General features: G+C 37.0%; 1 protein-coding gene across 6 annotated transcripts in view; it reads left to right on the forward strand.

Annotated features, from left to right (window-relative positions):
- Window positions 1–17742, forward strand: part of CCDC126 (coiled-coil domain containing 126) — a 40546-nt gene extending 22804 nt beyond the window's left edge. For all 6 annotated transcript variants that reach the window (XM_043872334.1, XM_043872336.1, XM_043872335.1 and 3 more), the window contains one exon: window positions 15971–17742. In XM_043872334.1, coding sequence (XP_043728269.1) covers window positions 15971–16155 — 185 coding nt within the window. In that variant the 3' untranslated portion in view covers window positions 16156–17742. The remainder of the gene's footprint in view (window positions 1–15970) is intronic.
- Window positions 17743–19545: the final 1803 nt, after the last annotated feature.

Raw genomic sequence — 19545 nt, forward strand, 5'->3', positions numbered from 1 at the left:
CCAAAAATACCTCTCAGATTTTCTGCAGTGGTGGAAGGGCCACTGCCCAGTTTGGTGTGGTAGAGAAAATTTAGCAATCAGATTTCTTTATAAATCAGTTTTTATCCAGTCCTTCGGTTTTTGGTTCCTTTTTTACTCCTATTTTCATTAGTACTTGATACAGCAGCTCCTGGGCCATTTGCACTGCGTTTCTATGGAGAAAAATGAATTGCTCTTTGTTTTCTCTTATTTTTTTCAATTGTTTTTTGGTTTCCGTTTCAAGATCCAACTTTTTCAGGCATGCTAAGTCAGTTGTCCAGGACACAAAGTAGCCATTCCTCCCCATGGGTGCCTGCTCTGTTGTGTCTGACTTTTTGTGACTCCATGGACTGTAGCCCACCAGGCTCCTCTGTCCGTGAAATTCTCCAGGCAAGAATACTGGAGTGGTTTGCCATGCCCTTCTCCAGGGGATCTTCGTGACCCAGGGATTGAACCTGCGTCTCTTGTGCCTCCTGCATTGGCAGGCAGATTCTTTACCACTGACGCCACCTGGGAAGCCCCAGGTCTCATCCATCTGCTTTCCAGCTTCTGGAATTTTGTTGCTGTTGTCTCCTTTCTTGTTATCTTTGGCCTCATTCATGTGTGCATAAAAAAAAAAGAGAGTGAAAAAGAATCACCTTTACTGTTTTGATGGAGTATCTAGAGTCAGCAAAGGTTTAAGTGCCTTTATTGAGTTTAACCATTTTTATCTGGGAATGCCCTGGACACTGTTTTTTATTCTCCTCTTTATGATGATTTTTATGAAGTGATGAGGGTTAGTCTGCATTGGCCCTTGGGAATCAAATATGTTGACTAGAGATGGAATTGGTATAAACTGAGATAGGGGTACTAGTGGCAGATGCAGATTAAATGTTATATTGTTTTGCATCCTGTTTAGTCCCAGGAAGCTGATAGAAATGTGAAGAAGCAATTCTTTTGAAACAAGAGAAATACTTGAAAAAAAGTTTCTCTGCTTGAGCAGAATAACTGATATTTTTAAAGGTAGCTGTTCTGTGCTATGCTGCATAGCTGTGTATAACAATTCAGTTTTAAGAGCAAAATGAGATTCATATACACATGGTATCTTTTAAACTATATTTTAAAATATATGGTGGAGCTAGTACAATGTCAATGAATATATACCTGCATCATTTAATGACCACATGGTATTTACCAGTGATCTGAAATTTTTTTTTACTTATTTCTGGTTATAAAAAATAGAAGCATTCAAATATTACAGAAATATACACCATAGATAAGTAAAAGAACAGAGAGAGAGAGAATGTCAATTAATTTGGTATATATTGGGAGTAGCAGACTTTTTCTTATAGGGCTAAATTGTAAGTATTTTCAGCTTTGTGGGTCATTTGGTCTTCTTTTCAGTAAATGAGCACGACTATGTTCCAGTAAAACTTTTTTTACAAAGACAGATAACCAACCAGCTCTAGTTTGCAGACATATCATCCAGCACATTTTGAACAAAACTGGGATTGTATTATATATGCTAGTTTGTAACTTTCTTGTTTTCACTTGATTATAGATACCTTTCCATGTTATTACAGATAGTCTGTTTCATCCTTTTTAGTGACTTAATATTGTTTCGTTTTAAAAGGTTCCTTTTCCCCCTGCTTATTCTGTAGTAATGGATCATTTGTTGCTAACTTTGTATGTTGGATTTAGTGCTGTGATACGTGTGTGTATATGAAATATACGTGTGAATAATACACGTGTGGGTATTTTATGTTGGTGTGACTGTTTCAGCAGGATGGATTTCCTCAAAATGAAATTTTTCGGCTAAGGGTATGCATGTTAAATTTAACAGACACGTGTCAAGTTGCCCTCCAGGGTTGTGCTGCCAGTGTGCCTTCCTATTTCCATTCTCCCACTACTGTCGAAGTGCCAGTTTCTCCACACTACACCAGTTCTGTTTACTTTTGAATGGCATCTAATTGTTTGCTTTTGCATTTCTTTGTTTACAGGAGAGGTTGAAAGATTTTCTAGTTTGTTGGCTGTTTGTATTCCTTATACATACAAGAGGGAATATTTTGTATCCTTTGTCAGTTTTTCTGCAGGGAAATTACTTGACTGATTTTTTAATAAAGACATTCACGCTGTCAGTATATGTAGCATTTGGTTTTGCTCTGATTCATCAGTTGTCTAATAACTTGGTATATTGTTTTAAAAAATTTATATGGTAAAACATGTCTATCATCTTTTATAGCTTAGTTATATGCTTAAATTTTTTTTTCTAAAACTTACATTGTAATATACTGCAGTTTTTTGTTTTTTTTTAACATTTTTGTCTGTAATATGGGCTTCCCAGGTTGTGCTAGAGGTAAAGAATCTGCTTGCCAGTGCAGGAGATGTAGGAGACTCAGGTTCAGTCCCTGGGTCAAGGAGGTCCCCTTGAGGAGGAAATGGCAATGCATTCCAGTATTCTTGCCTGGAAAATTCATGGATAAAAGAGCCTGGCGGGCTACAGTCCACGAGGTTGCAAAGAGTCAGACAAAACCGAGCAACCAAGCTCACACACACGTCTGTAATACAGTTGGGATTTCTGGTGCAAACAATGAGAGATGCTGGTTCTCTTTTGCAGACGAGGTAGCCAGTTATTTCAGCTTCATTATTTGAATTCTTTCCTTGCGCCACTAATCTGAAATGGCAATATAAATTACAGTAAGATGAGAATTTCGTGAGTTCTGGTGAACTTGAACTTTCAGTCATTAATAGAAACCATTTAGCCTCTTGTTGCTGCCATATAAAAAGGCTAGTCAGTCAAAATAATATTTATTGAATGATCTTCCCTTGAGCTATATAATGTAATTTTCCCAGTTGGCAAACAAAACACAAGCTAATATATTTTTTTAAATGTTGGTCTACAATGAATTGTTACTATTGCAAAAGCCATGGACAGATCAGTCCAGCTTTAAGATTACTGTCTAAATTTTGAGGAGTAACTTGTACTTTCTTTTTAAGATATCATCATTTCTTTGTAAGGTGTCTTAAAAAGATATCTAAGAATATTGCTTAACATTCTCAGTTTTCTCTAAGGAAAAAAAGCTTATGTTTCTTCCCATGTAACGTTTTTTGGATTCTGTGATTTGTGCAGAGCAGTGAATTTGGGGTTATTGTTCTGATGCCCAGTGACTGTTAGAGAACATTTGCAGTTGACCTGTGGTTTCCTACACCTGAATGTACAGCAACACATCTTTTATCACCTCAGGCTTTTCCACCCAAAGTCTGACCTTACTTTCTTTTAAGAGTTTTGGTTTTACCATCTGTTGTTGTTGCTAAAAAATGGACTCCACCAAATATTTTCAGAGAATTGGAGAACAGTTTAGTGTTAATATTTAAATGCTATTCTGAGAATTAAGAACCAGGCACAGACAAAGACAAAACAAACAAAACCCCAACAGAAGCCTGTACTCTGTAGCCAAAGAGGGGCAGCCTAGCAAGATAAAAACTTTTGGACAGTAAACCATTCTCCTCCAGCCAGACACCACAGAAGAAAGTTACCACTATACCACCCACATATCAAAGGCCAAATGAGGCACACAGACTCCCACCCTTGGGAGGCTATAACAGAGCATCCAGACTCCTCCTAGACCACATGGGGAGCTAGAACTTCTACCCTTACAAAGTAATGAGGTGCTCAGCTCCCTCCCTCGGGGGTGATGTCAGAGGAGTGGAGAGTGAAGACTTCCACCATTGCCCAGTGGTAAGGAGCAGTCCCCATCACAATGTCAGTGAAGAGTATGTGGGGAGGGGGAGCCTGGAACTCCTGCCTCCATCCAGCAGTGACAAAGAGCTCACCACCTTCAGGTGGCAGTGGAGGCGAAGTGGGAACCTGGACTTTTGCCTCCACCTGGCAGTAGCCAGGTGACACCCCTCTGCCCTGCCACAGTGGTATCAGAGAATACTACTTAACGTAGGAGGTTTAAATAAGATCCAGACTTTCATCATAAAATATGTAAATGTCCTGGTTACAAATAAAAATCAGTTGTCATACCAAGAACCAGGGAAATCTTAAACTGAATGAAAAAAGATAACCAATGACTGATGTTAGAATTACCTGAACAAGATTTTAAAGCAGTCAGGATTGAATGCTTTAGTGAGGAATTAATGAGGACAAAGAACAGAGTGAAAGAACAGAAAGGCTCAACAGGGAAACAGAAAGTCTTAGGAGGTCAATAGAGCATATAAAGAAAAACTAAATGGAAATTTTTGGACTGAAAAATACAATGACTGAAATGAAAAGTATGAGTTAGCAGATTGACTCAAAAGTAGAAAGGAGAGAACAGAGGATAGAATCAGTGAACTGAAATATAGAATGATGTAATTACCCAACCTGAACAAGAGAGAAAATAGACTTAAAAAAAAAAATTCCAGCACATTAGGGACCTGTAGGATTATAACAAAAGATGTAACTTTTGTGGAAGAAGAGAATGAGGGCAGAGCTGGAAAAGTAGTTCAAAAAAATTAAGACCAAAAACTTTCCAAATTTTTCAAGAGACACAGACCTCAGATTCAAGAAGCTGAGTGAACCCCAAGTATGATTAGTCAAAAAAGTCCATGCCAAGATACATTATAAGTAAGCTTCTGAAAACTTAAAAGAGCAACTTAGGAATAAAAACACTTGGCCTTAACCTGGTGACCTTAGGATTCCGGGCTGCCACTGTGGTGGCCTAGCTTCAATCCCTGGTCAAGGACAATCCCACAAACTGTGTGATGTGGCAAAAAAAAAAAAAAAAAAAAAATCGTTTGACAAGCACCTAGAGAAAAACAACACTTAAAATGAGAAGACAATTCAAATGACAGTGGATTTCTCATCAGAAACCATCAAGACTAGAAATAAGTGGCATATATATGTATATATATATTTAATTGGAGGATAATTGCTTTACAATGTTGTGTTGGTTTTTGGCATATTTTGTTTTAAGTGCTTAAAGAAAAGAACTCTTAATCCAGAATTCTGTACCCAGTAAAAATATCCTTTGGGAATTAAGGGAAATCAAAGGTGTTTCTTAGATGAAGGAAAAGAGTGTCACCAGCAGACTTGAAAGTTCTAAGAAGTGGCTAAAGAAGTTCTTTCAATGGAAAAGAAATGATAAAAATAGAGGAAACTTGGAACAATCAGGAAGGAAAGAAAGACACAGTACATAAAAATAAGGGTAGGTCACTAGGTTCTTTTTCTTCTTGATTTTTCTAAACTGAAGCAAAAATTGTTGAAGTTGAAGGAAAAATTATAACACTGCCTGATGTGATTCTAAATTTATGTGGAGGAAATATTTAAGGCAGTATCTTATAAATGAGCTAGTTGGTAAAAGGATGGCATATTCAGATTTTCAAATTCTGAATAAAACAAATCAAGGAGAGGGAGAGATAAACTTTAGGAAATTCGCTGCTTATACAGTTGTGGAGCCTGGAAAGTCCAAAATCTTCAGGGCAGGCTGAAAATTCTGGCAAGAACTGATGTTTAGGTCCTGAGTCTGAAGGCAGTCAGTCTGGGGACAAAATTCTTCCTGTTCCAGAAACCTTAGTCTTTTCTTAACGTCTTCAGCTTACTAGATGAAGTATACCCACATTTTGGTGAGTAATTACATTACTGAAAGTCTACTGGTTTAAATGCTGTGCTAAGTTGTCTCAGTCATGTCTGACTCTTTGCGACACTATGGACTGTAGCTTGCCAGGCTCCTTTGTCCATGGGATTCTCAAGAAAGAATACTAGAGTGGGTTGCCATGCCCCCTTCCAGGGGATCTTCCTGACCCAGGGATCAAACCTGAGTATCCTGTGGCTTCCGCATTGCAGGTGGATTCTTTACTGCTGAGCCTTGCTAATCCCATCTAAAAAATACTTTTGCAGCAATATCCAGGCTGGTAGATTTGTCTACCTACCATAGCCTAGCCAAATTGACACAAAATGAACCATCACAGATGATTGTTGTTATTCAGTCGCTCAGTTATGTCCTATTCTTTGCAACCCCATGGACTGCAGCACGCCAGGCTTCCCTGTTCACCATCTCCTGGAGCTTGCTCAGACTCATGTCCATTGAGTTGGTGATGCCATCCAACTATCTCATCCTCTGTTGCTTCCTTCTCCTTCTGCCTTCAATCTTTCCCAGCATCAGGATCTTTTCCAATGAGTCAGCCCATCAGGTTGGCCAAACTATTGGAGTTCCAGCTTCAGCATCAGTCCTTCCAGTGAGTATTCAAGATTGATTTCCTTTAGGATTGACTGGTTTGATCTTCTTGCAGTCCAAAGAACTCTCAAGAGTCTTCTCCAACACCATAGTTTGAAAGCATCAATTCTTCAGCACTCAGCCTTCTTTGTGGTCCAACTCTCACATCCATACTTGACTACTGGAAAAATGGTATCTTGAACTCTGTGGACCTTTGTTAGCAAAGTAATGTCTCTGCTTTTTAATATGCTGTCTAAGTTTGTCATAGCTTTCCTTCCAAGGAACAAGCATCTTTTAATTTCATGGCTGCAGTCACCATCTGCAGTGATTTTGTAGCCCAAGAAAATAAAGTTTGTCACTGTTTCCATTGTTTCTCTATTTGCCATGAAGTGATGGGACCAGATGTCATGATCTTAATTTTCTGAATGTTGACTTTTAAGCCAACTTTTTCTCTCCTCTTTCACCTTAATCAAGAGGCTTTTTAGTTCCTCTTCACTTTCTGCTATAAAGGTGGTATCATCTACATATCTGAGGTTATTGATATTTCTCCCAGCAATCTTGATTCCAGCTTGTGCTTCATCCAGCCGGGCATTTGCATGATGCACTCTGCATATAAGTTATATAAGCAGGGTGACAGTATACAGCCTTGATGTACTCCTTTCCCAATTTTGGATCAGTCTGTTGTTCTATGTCTGGTTCTAACTGTTGCTTCGTGACCTGCAGACAGGTTTTTTAGGAGGCAGGTAAGGTGGTTTGGTATTCCCATTTCTTGAAGAATTTTCCACAGTTTGTTGTGATCCATACAGTCAAAGGCTTTAGTGTAGTCAGTGAAGCAGAAGTAGATGTTTTTCTGGAATTCTCTTGCTTTTTCGATGATCCAACGGATGTTGGCAATTTGATCTCTGGTTCCTCTGCCTTTTCTGAATCCAGCTTGAACATCTGGAAGTTCTTGGTTCATGTACTGTTAAAGCCTCACTTGGAGAATTTTGAGCATTGCTTTGTTAGCATGTGAAATGAGTGCAATTGTATGGTAGTTTGAACATTCTTTGGCATTGCCTTTCTTTGGGATTGGAATGAAAACTGACCTTTTCCAGTCCTGTGGCCACTGCTGAGTTTTCCACATTTGGTGGCATATTGAGTGCAGCATTTTCACAGCATCATCTTTTAGGATTTGAAATAGCTCAACTGGAATTCCATCACCTCCACTAACTTTTCGTAGTGATGCTTCGTAACTCCTGCTTAACTTCGCACTCCAAGATATCTGGTTCTAGGTGAGTGATCACACCATCATGGTTATCTGGGTCAAGATCTTTTTTGTATATTTATTCTGTGTATTCTTGCCACCTGTTTGTAATATTTTCTGCTTCTGTTAGGTCCCTGCTGTTTCTCTCCTTTGTTGTGCCCATCTTTTCATGGAATGCTTCCTTGGCATCACTGATTTTCTTGCAGAGATCTCTAGTCTTTTCTACTCTGTTCTTTTCCTCTATTTCTTTGCTTTGTTCATTTAGGACGGTTCTCTTATCTCTCCTTGCTATTCTTTGGAAATCTGCATTCAGATGCATATATCTTTCCTTTTCTCCTTTACCTTTTGCTTCTCTTCTTTTCTCAGCTATTTGTTAAGCCTCCTCAGACAACCATTTTGTCTTTTTGCATTTCTTTTTCTTGGGGACTTTTTTTTTTTTTAATCTTTTAAAAATTCTTTATTGGTGTATAGTTGATTTATAATATTATGTTTCAGGTGCATAGCAAAGTGAGTCAGTTATGCTTATATCCACTCTATTTTAGATTCTTTTCTCATATAGGTCATTAGAGAGTACTGAATAGAGTTTCCTGTGCTATGCAATAGGTCATGATTATCAATTTTATATTCAGTAGTGTGTATATGTATATTGGGTTGTTGGAAAAGGCTGTTTGCTATGTCCAGTGGATTCTTTTGGCAAAACTCTGTTAGGCTTTGCTCTGCTTTATTTTGTACTCCAATGCCACACTTGCCTGTTACTCCAGGTATCTCTTGACTTCCTCCTTTTGCAATCCAGTCCCCTATAATGAAAAGGACATCTATTTTGGGTGTTAGTTCTAGAAGGTCTTGTAGTTCTGCATAGAACCATTCAACTTCAGCTTCTTTTGCATTAGTGGTTGGAGCATAGACTTGGATTACTGTGATACTGAATGGTTTGCCTTGGAAACAAACCGAGATCATTCTGTCATTTTTGGGATTGCACCCAGGTACTGCATTATGGACCCTTTTATTGACTGTGAGGACTTCTCCATCTTTCACTGCAAAGAATATAATCAGTCTGTTTTCAGTATTGACAATCTGGTGATGTCCATGTGTAGAGTCGTCTCTTGGGTTGTTAGAAGATGGTGTGTGTTTGTTATAACCAGTGTGTTCTCTTGGCTTAACTCTGTTAGCCTTTGCCCTGCTTCATTCTGTACTCCAAGGCCAAATTTGCTTGTTACTCCAGGTATCTCATGACTTCCTACTTTTGCATTCCAGTCCCCTGTGATGAAAAGGACTTTTTTTGTGTGTGTTAGTTCTAGAACGTCTTGTAGGTCTTCATAGAACCATTCAACTTCAGCTTCTTTGACATCAGTGGTTGGAGCATGGACTTGGATTACTGTGATATTGAATGGCTTGCCTTGGAAACGAACAGAGATAATTCTGTCGTTTTTGAGATTGCACCCAAGTACTCCATTTTGGACGCTTGCTGATTATGGGGGCTACTCCATTTCTTCTAAGGGATTTTTGCCCACAGTAATAGATATAATGGTCATCTGAATTAAATTCACCCATTCCAGTCCATTTAGTTCACTGATTCCTAAAATGTCGATGTTCACTCTTGCCATCTCCTATTTGACTACTTTCAATTTAGCTTGATTCATGGACCTAACATTCCATGTTCCTATGTATTATTGTTCTTTATAGCATCAGACTTTACTTCCACCACCAGACATATCCACAGATGGGCATTCTATATGCTTTGGCTCCGCCTCTTCATTCCTTTTGGGGCTGTTGCTCTGCTCTTCTCCAGTAGCATTTTGAGCACCTACCAACCTGGGGAGTTCATCTTTCAGTGTTGTATCTTTTTGCATTTTTCATACTGTTCATGGGGTTCTCAAGGCAGGAATACTGAAGTGGTTTGTCATTCCCTTCTGGACCACGTTTTGTCAGAACTCTCCACCATGACCCATCCATCTTGGGTGGCCCTACACAGCATGGCTTATAGTATCATTGAGTTAGACAAGGCTGTGGTCCATGTGATAAGTTTGGTTAGTTTTCTGTGATTGTTGTTTTCATTCTGTCTTCCCTTTGATGGATGAAGATAAGAGGCTTGTGGAAGCTTCCTGATGGGAGGGACTGGCTGTGGGGAAACTGGGTCTTGTTCTGGTTGGGGAGGCCATGCTCAGTAAATCTTTAATCCAATTTTCTGCTGATGGGTGGGACTGTGTTCCCCCCCTGTACCTTGGCCTTAGGCCAAGCTATGTTAGGGGTAATGGCAATGATGGTGACCTCTTTCAAAAGGACTTACGCCAAGATGCTGTGGCCCCCATGACTGTTGTAGTCAGTGCCCCTGACTCCACAGTAGGCCACTGTCAACCCACACCTCTGCCGGAGGCTCCAGGACACTCACAGGCAAGTCTGGCTCAGTCTCTTGTGGGGTCCCTGCTCCTTTCTCCTGCTTCCTGGTGCGCACAAGTTTGTTGTGCCCTCCAAGAGTCTGTTTCCCCAGTCCTGTGGAAGTTCTCTACTCAGATCCCACTGACCTTCAAAGTCAGATTCCTTGGGGATTCTTAATCCCTTTGCTGGATCTGCTGGATCACAGATGGTTAAGAGAGGTAAAGCTTCTATATATCACTGTGATTGGTAAAATGACTATCGTACATTATGTATATGATATAATATCCAGAACAACTAAAGCTTGAAGAGAGATACATTTAGAAACCCTTCAGAAATATAAAAAAATTCTAAAAAATACTCAAGTAACCCATAGGAAAGCAGGAAATGGAAAACAGGGAAGTGAAAAAACAGAACAAACAAAAGATGAAATTTCAGACTTAGGTCCTAATATATCAGAATTGGATTAATTATTAGTGTTAGAAATACACTAGTTTGAGGACATTGGCAGATCGGATTATAAAACATGACAAAGTATGTGCTGTCTACAAGAAACTCACTTCAAACTTAATGATACTGGCTGGCTGTAAGTAGAAGGATTGGAAAAGATATTTCATGCAAATATTTGTCAAAGGAAAGCAGGAATATCTACGTTAATAACAAATCAAGTAGACTCCAGAGGAAAGAAAACTACCAGTGTTAGAGAAAAGTGAAGTCGCTCAGTCGTGTCCGACTCTTTGCGACCCCGTGGACTGTAGCCCACTAGGCTCCTCCGTAGTGTTAGAGAAGGACGTAATATAATCATAGAAGGGTCAATCCACCCAGAAGGAATAACAGCCCTAAATGTATCTACAAAAATGATACAACTGAAAGTAAAAATGGATAAATCCACAATTATAGTTGAGGATTTAAACACTGATCTCTCAGAAACTGATAGAACTAGGCAGAAAATCTACAAAGATATAGAAGACCTGAAGAACACAGTCTAAGCAGTGGACTCCTATGTATATGGAAGCTCCATCAATAACAGCAGGATATACATTGTTTTTTTCAAATTCTCTAAGCATTTTATTTATCATTGAAGAAACACAGGAGCAGGTTCTGTGTTGGATCCAATGAGACCAAATAGTTAATCTTTAACATAGCTACTACATTCTAAAATTGAAGTCAACACAGGGGATATACATGGGTTTTAACAGTCCATAGAACATTTACCAAAATAGTTATCCTAAGACATAAAACAAACCTCAACAAATTTACAAGAATTGAGATCGTAAAGTGTATTCTGTGACTGCAGTGAACTCAAATTAGAAACAAAAGAGTGGTAATAGGACAATCCCCAAATGAAAGTGCAACATAAAAAATTGTGGGACACAATTTTTTGTTTACTTTAGAACGTTTACTTTAGAAAAGTACATATTTTAGAAAAGAGAAGTCTTAAGGTATAATCTGAGCCCCCACCTCAAGAACCTAGAAAAAGAAGAGCTAAAGAAACCCAGAGCAGAGCAGAAAGGAGGAAATGATTAAAATAAGAACAGAAATAAATGAAATTGAAAGAAAATCAGTAGAGAAAATCAATGAAACAAAGAGCTTTTCCTTTGAAAGAGTGGGAAATAAACTGGCAAACTTCCGATAAGACTGACAGAAAAATTGCTGTGTCATTACAGACCCTGCAAACATCAAAAGCATAAGAAGAGACTTCTATGAACATCTCTACACATAAACATATTAACTTATATGAAAGGGGTTAGTATCTCTAAAACCGTGAACTAGTACAGTCATCCAGTATGGAATAAGTAATTTTTTTTTTTTGGAATAAGTAATTTGAATAGCTCTGTACAGGCATAGCTCAGAGATACTTGGTTCTAGACCACTGCAATAAAGCAAGTCACTCCAAGTTTTTGGTTTCACAGTGCATGTAAAAGTTACATTTACACTGTAGTTTATAAAGTGTACAATAGTAATAGCATTATCTAAGAAACCAAATGTATACACTGTAATTAAAGATACTTTGTTGCTAAAAAATGCTAACCATTATCTGAGCCTTCAGCAAGTCATAATTTTTTTTTTTAACTGGTCTTGCCTTGATGTCAATGGCTGATGACTGGTCAGGGTGGTGTTGCTGAGGGTTGGCAGGCTGTAACAATTTCTTAACATAAAACAACAGTGAAGTTTGCTGCATCAGTGGACTGTTCACAAATGATTTCTCTATAGTACGCCATGCTGTTTCATAGTGTTTTACTCACAGTAGAACTTCTTTCAAAATTGAAATAAGTCCTCAAACTCTGCTGCTGCTTTGTCAACTAAGTTTATGTAATATTCTTAATGTTTTTTTTTTTTTTTTTTGTCATTTCAAGTCTTCATAGCAACTTCACCAGGAGTAGAGTCCATGTCAGTAAACCAATTACTTTACTCATTTCTTAAAGAAGCAACTCCTCATTTGTTAAAGGGTTTTTTTTGTTTGTTTGTTTGCTAATTTTTTTTTTCTGTCATGAGATTACATCAACTCAGTGACAATCATAAGGCTCACACCTCGAATTCCAGCCCCCATACTGTTTTCACATATCTGCACATCTGATCACAGATCATCATAACAAATACAATAATGAAAAAGTTTGAAATATTGCGACAGTTACCAAAATGTGACAGAGACATGAAGAGAGCAAGTGCTGTTGGAAAAATGGCAGCGATACACTTCCTTGGCACAGGTTGCCACACCCTGTGAATTTGTGTAAAAAGAAAATCATACAAAGTGAGGTAATGTTCGTAACCGTTAGGGAAATTGACTATAGTTTAAGAACTTCTAAAAGGAAATCTTCAGGCCCAGACGGTTGCATTGGAGAATTCTATCAGAAATTTTAATAGCAATTAGTATCAGTCTTACACAGTCATTTCCAGAAAGTAGACGAGGAGAGAACACTTCCCAATTCAGTTATAAAGCTAGTATTAACTTTATACCAAAACCAAAGACCGTATTGATAATAAAAACTAAAGACCAGTATCCCTCATGAGTATAGATGTGCAGGTCCTTAGGAAAAACTTAGCAAGTGGAATTCAACAACATATACAGAGAATTAATTACTGTTACCAAGTGGCATTTATCCCAGGAATGCAAGTCTCTTTTAATTTTCAAAAAGCAGTCAGCTTAATCCATCATGCTAGAAGGTTAAGGAAAAGAAAGTGAGGGTTAAAGAGCAACCCAGGAATCCTTGTGGTGAAGGAAATACTCTGCATCTTGACTGTACCAGTATCAGTACTCTAGTAGTGATTTTTATGTGATTTTGCAAGATGTCACTATCGGGGGTAAGGGTACTGAAGTCTTGTATTTGTTGCTTCTTGCACTTAGATCATTATGTAGCTTTTCTTTTCTCACTTAAAAACTAGGCTTTTTTTAAATGTACCTAGGCATTTAATTTGTATGTGAAGTTTGATGGGAACATCTCGATCTGCTCAGGAGATCTAAACAGTGTGCCTTGCACTCTTAAGTAGGGAAGTAATAAAATATTTGTTGAATGATATAATTTATTCAGCATTCAGTGGGAGAGGGTAGCTGTATTAAAAATGTAAAAGACTGAACAATTAATGTACACTTAATTACAGAGTTTATGAGGCTTTTGAAATGATTTTTACCTAGCTATTTGCTCTGATATTGTAATTAGCTTTTAGTTCTTAGGAAGCATTCTTGTTTTATTTCTGGCTTTATAATAAAATTTTACAGTGAGTAATTTGCTTTGATCAAGAAGTGACTTCTAACTTTTCTCCCTTGTACAATTAAGCAGATGTTAGTGGCAGTAAAAATATTCATTTGAATTTGAAAAATATTAATAAGGAAAAGTTTTTGACTTACATTTTTTTTTTTTGGACTTACATTTTAAACACTTAATGTGTTTTATTTTCATTAGTCATTTTTGCATTTTACTATAATTGTGTTTCTTTTTTGTGTACACATGGTTAGTTTTATTTGTATCTGCCTTTCTTCACATTTATACAAATAGTAAAACCTATTGAGATATAAATAAGAGCTAAATCAAGATAGAGACATATAGCTATGGAAGTTTATTTTACTTTGTGTAATATCTTTAAGGTTCGTCCATTTTGTATCATGTATTAGAGAACGTTGTTCCTTTTTATGGCTAAATAATATTCTCTTGTATGTGAATACCACATTTCGTTGATCTTTTCACCTACTGATGGACACTTAGGTTATTTCTACCTTTTGGCTATTGTAAATAATTCTGAAATAAACATTGGGGTACAGGTATCTCTTTGAGTCTATTCTTTCACTTTTTAAAGGCATATACCTAGGAGTGGAATTTCTGGGTCATATGGTTCAATCCCCCTGGGTTGGGAAGATCGCCTGGAGAAGGGAAAGACTACCCACTCCAGTATTCTGGCCTAGAGAATTCCATGGACTATACAGTCCCAAAGAGTCAGACATGACTGAACAACTTTCACTTTTTTCATGGTATGTTTAGCTTTTTAAGAAACTGCCTGGCTGTTTTTCATGATGGCTATGCCATTTTATAGTCCCACCAGCAGTGTATGAGGATTCTAACTTCCTCATGTTCTTGCTGGTGCTTATTATTTTCCCTTTCTTTGATTATAGCCATCCTAGCAAATGTAAAGTGATGTATCATGTGATGTTTGGTATCATTTCACATGCTTATTGATCAGTTGCATATCTTCTTTGGAGAAATGTTTTTTCTAGTCCTTTGCTGATTTTAAAAATTGAGTGGTTTATTTTTTGTTGTTGGGTTTAGGAGTTCTTTATATGCTCTTGATATTAAGCCCTTGTCAGATACATGATTTACAAATATTTTCTTCCATTTTATAGATTGTCATTTTCCTTTCTGGATAGTATCTTTTGATATCCAAAAGTTTTAAATTTTGATGAAGTCCAATTTACCTCCTTTATTTTTCTTCTACCTATTTTTTTTTTCTGATGATTTAGTAACAGAACCATTAGCAATTTTATTAGCTGTTGTTGAAATGATTGTTTTCTCTGATCCCAGATAGGGGTTGAGGTGCCATTTTTGGTCCAGGATCAACAAAAAATGGCAATATTAGTTGTTACTGACTGAATACCTAATATGTGCTAGATGCCATTGGGAATCCTGAGAAAAGAAACTCAAAATGAAGCAGAGGGTCATAATTTCATTCTTTTTTTTTTTTTCTTTTTATTTTAATTGGAGGCTATTTACTTTACAATATTGTGGTAGTTTTGCCATATATTCATATGAATCAGCCATGGGTGTACGTGTGTTCCTCATCCTGACCCTCCCTCCCACCTCCCTCCCCATCCCATCTCTCAGGGTCATCCCAGCGCACCAGACGTGAGCACCCTGCCTCATGCATCAAACCTGGACTGACGATCTATTTCACATATGTTAATATACATGTTTCAATGCTATTCTGTCAAATCATCCCACCCTCGCCTTCTCCCACAGAGTCCAACAGTCTGTTCTTTACATCTGTGTCTCTTTTGCTGTCTTGAATATAGGGTCATTGTTACCATCTTTCTAAATTCCATATATATGCGTTAATATACTGTATTGGTGTTTTTCTTTCTGACTGACTTCGCATAATTTCATCCTTGCCAGGTAAATTCTGCTGACATCATTTAACCTCCCAGAGAGATTAGAGATAGTTTCCCCTGTCATCTGCTAGTCAAAACTACTATCTGTACAACACTAACCGGGTTCCTGGCTCTGCCCTGGTTCCTGGGCCCCCCCCACATTTCAGCCTGTGGAGGTTCTAGGTTTCTTTGTTTCTGCATTTCATTGAGTTTCTTACTTAGCTACCTTTTTACCTTACCTAGCCCACAGTCATCTTTACAGACTGCTTAAGAATCTCAAAGTAAGTGGGTTTCTTACAGAGGGACTAACATTTTAAACCAGCCCTTAAACCTGTTTTATTGCATTAGAAAAGTGAGTTTCCCCACATTTATAACTGAAATTAATTCCTATAAGAAGCTCTTAATGTGATACTATTGATTAAAATACTGAGGCTTTTCCTCTTTGTGGTTTGAGTGCTTTCTCTCTAGTATATTTCAGATGATTCAATAATTGTTCATGTTTCCCGTCAAACTATGAAAGCACAAATACTAAGTGCTCTATCACTGTTTATTATGATTTATTCTTGTTTTTTTCCCCCCTAGCGGATCTAAGAAGAACAATTGCTGTCCTTTTGGATGACATTTTACAACGTTTGGTAAAGCTGGAGAACAAAGTCGACTATATTGTTGTGAATGGCTCAGCAGCTAGCACTACCAGTGGTACTAGTGGGAATCCAGTGCCACTGACCACAAATAAAAGGATAAAAGCATCAGGCAGCATTAGATAGCAGTTGACGATCACCTTGTGCTGCTACATTCACCATGGATTATATCCTATGGCAGAAAATCACTGGCTAGCATAGAGTAATACTTTACAATAAAAGCTCTACGCATTTTCAAGGAATATGCTGGATTCATGGAACTTTAATTCTGTATATAATTTAAAAAGCTATTAGTTTGCTTTCAGGCACATCTCTTCAATGCTGTACTATAGCCTTAAAGGGAACTTGGTAACAAGGTTGATGTAGTAAGCAGGTAGGTGATCTTTGTATAAATCTTTGTGTTTGAGACCAAGTTGAAACAAAAACACTGAAAGATTCATTTCTACAAAATATTTATTTAAATATATAACATATTTTTTAGACAAATGAGGAATATTGTTATTGAATCGTTTTGTCATTTGTTATGGATAGATGTGACTGTTGGACTAATACTATTAGAAAATGTGCTTACTTCCAGTACTTACTATATTTTGTTATTCAGATTATGAGCAGAGAGAAAAGAAGTATAATGTTGAAAATAGTGTTTTGAAATGATGACCCAAAGAATGTCTTCATTTGCACTATCCCTTCAGAATAACTGAAGGTTAATTATTGTATATTAAAAAAATTTACATTTTTAAGAGTATAATCTTGAAATGGGTAGTAGCCACTGTTCGTAAACTATTCTAAACATTGGGGCAATTAAATAACATTAAAATAGTAATCTCCAATCTCATATGTAACATTTTCTTATATACTTATATTCTGAAGAGTAAAAGATATTTTTATGATGAGATTAAATATTAATTCATGATTTTTCATATAGATGAACGTTAATTTAAAAATATAAAACTTTGAGTGATTATGCTGTCAAGAAAGCACATTATTTCCATATTTGGGTAATTTTTGCTTTTATTATATTGGCAAGGGAGGGGGAAACTGAGATATTTGTGAGACTGGACCTCTTAAGGACTTTAGCCAGATGTGTATAATAAAAGTATTTGTGTTGCATTAAATTGTTTGGAAAATGTTAGCATTACAGTATATAGAATACATACTGCTCCATGAGATGTTGGATTTGTGTGATATACAGTAGATACTCGTTTTATATAGTGACCACTTAAAAATAATTAAGAGCATTTAAAATGTAATTTAAATTATGAAGATGGACTATCTTTTCAGAAAAACAGCTATTCTATATATAGCACAAGAGAGCTCGATCTTGGGTAATTCTAGCATAGAGCAAAGTACACCTTTATTTAAATTTTCCTTGTTGCAAATTTAATTACCATATGGTGCCCTTTGTTTCATAGTATTTATTCTCTAAGTGCAGCTAGCTTCTAGATTTAGACTGTATTGTATTTAGTTTTGGAAATTGTATTGTTCATTATTACAATGTGCTACCAGACGTCGTAGCAATAATTATAATGGTTTATTAAAGTAAGTATGAGAAAATACTTCTTGAAAGGTATCTTTCCAAACTCTTCCCTGTACCCTGCCTTTATATGAAGAAATTATTTACATACCGTTTCCAGGTAAAGTCTCTCACTAGATGTGTAGATTTTTTGTTTTTGTTTTCAGGGATGAAATAAAATGTATTATTTGTACTTTAAAGTGTTATAAGTTTTCTTCTTTAATGATGATTGTTCTTTTAATAAATGGTAAGTGATTAAAAGGAATTTTAGATAATTTTGGTTTTTTTCCATCAATTCCCAATAGCTGTTTCAAAAGAGAAAAATGAAAGATTGCCTCGTTCAGATTAGAAGAGTCTGAACTTGGGGATTGATGGGAACGAATTCTGAGGTTTGTGATTGGAAGTGGTTCCTAGGTTTGTTCCCTCAAGTTGAAGTTTACTGTTGAGTCTTTTTTTTAATTTTAATTTTACATTGGAGCATAGTTGATTAACAGTGTTGTGTTAGTTTCAGGTATCCAGCAAAGGGATTCAGTTATACATGTGTCTCTTCTTTTTCAGATTCTTTCTTCATTAGTTTATTACAGAGTACCAAGCAGAGTTCCCTGTGTTGTACAGTAGGCCCTTGTTGATTATCTATTTTAAACATAGCAGTGTGTACATGTCAATCCCAAACTCCCAGTATACTCCTCCCCCCACCCCTCCCTCCTGTTAACCATAAGCTTGTGCTGTGAGTCTGTGAGTATGTTTCTGTTTTGTAAATAAGTTCATTTGTATCATTTTTTTAAGATTCTGTATATAAGCAATATCATACGATATTTGTCTTTGTCTGACTTACTTCACTTTGTATGATAATCGTCAGGTCCATCCATGTTGCTGCAAATGGCATTATTTCTTTCTTTTTAATGGCTGAGTAATATTCCAGTGTGTGTGTGTGTGTGTGTGTGTACATATATATATTTTTAAATTTTATTAGTGTCAGTCTCTTTCAGACATCTTTCCAGAATGAGTTTAGGGCTTCCAGTGAGTCTTTATTAGGTCAGATGTTACTTCATGTTGCTGCTTTTTGAGTGTTGATTAGTATTATCATTCATTTAAAGAAATCATTTTTCATTTAGCTTTCTCAGGTGTTTAATTCAGTCATCCACCCACTCTTTCTTTACTATCTCATATCAGTTAGACATTAATAGTTAATACTGATTTTTTTCAGACAAAGAGGTAAACTTTGGTTCTGAGTATTCTTTTCAAATGGGAAGGTGATGTGAGGTATAATAGCAAAGCTTGAGGAGAGGAAACATTTTGAACCACTGGTGTTTGGAAATTTACCCATAACAGATCATGTTCAATTTTGGATAAATGTACTTTTTGTTTGCTTCTTCATCTTCAAGAGTTTGAAAGGAAGAAAAAAAATTCCCTTTTGAGTCTTTTCTTGAGATTGGAATTGGGAGTTTCAGGCCAGGAGCCTTGAGTGGATAATTGAAGCAGGAGAGCCCAGAAAGGGGACCTCTGCCAGGTAAGAAGGGCCACTGGCCTCTGCTTCCTGAAGGAGGCTCCACACCTTGTGTATTAAAACTATTCAAAACCATGGTGTTTTCTGGGAGGAAGGAGTTAGAGCAGGAAGGATTTGGAGAATGTATTTTTAGTAATATCCCTCATGATGATATCATTATAGTAACACTTACTAAGGACTGTGCCCTGCACTGTGCCATCATGTACAGTGTCTTGTTTTAATCTTCAGAACAGCTTTGTGAGGTAAGTTCTGTTAATCCCCATTTGTAGATGAAGGACTAAGGTATGGAGAAGCTGGATATAAGGGCTCTGGTCACAGATCTCTTATGCTGTTCAGCAGAGATTCAGACCTAGAAGGGTTGGTTTATAGGGTCTGTGCTCTTGATCACTGTGCTTCATCAGCTGTTCTGTGAGTCTTGGCTTAAGTAAGCTCAAACATTCTCCTTTCCTCCCCCTATCTTGTCCCCTGGACCTACGGACTTTTCTGTTGTGATCCA

The sequence above is a fragment of the Cervus elaphus genome, chromosome 18 (genome assembly GCF_910594005.1).
Source record: "Cervus elaphus chromosome 18, mCerEla1.1, whole genome shotgun sequence".
Taxonomy (NCBI): domain Eukaryota; kingdom Metazoa; phylum Chordata; class Mammalia; order Artiodactyla; family Cervidae; genus Cervus; species Cervus elaphus.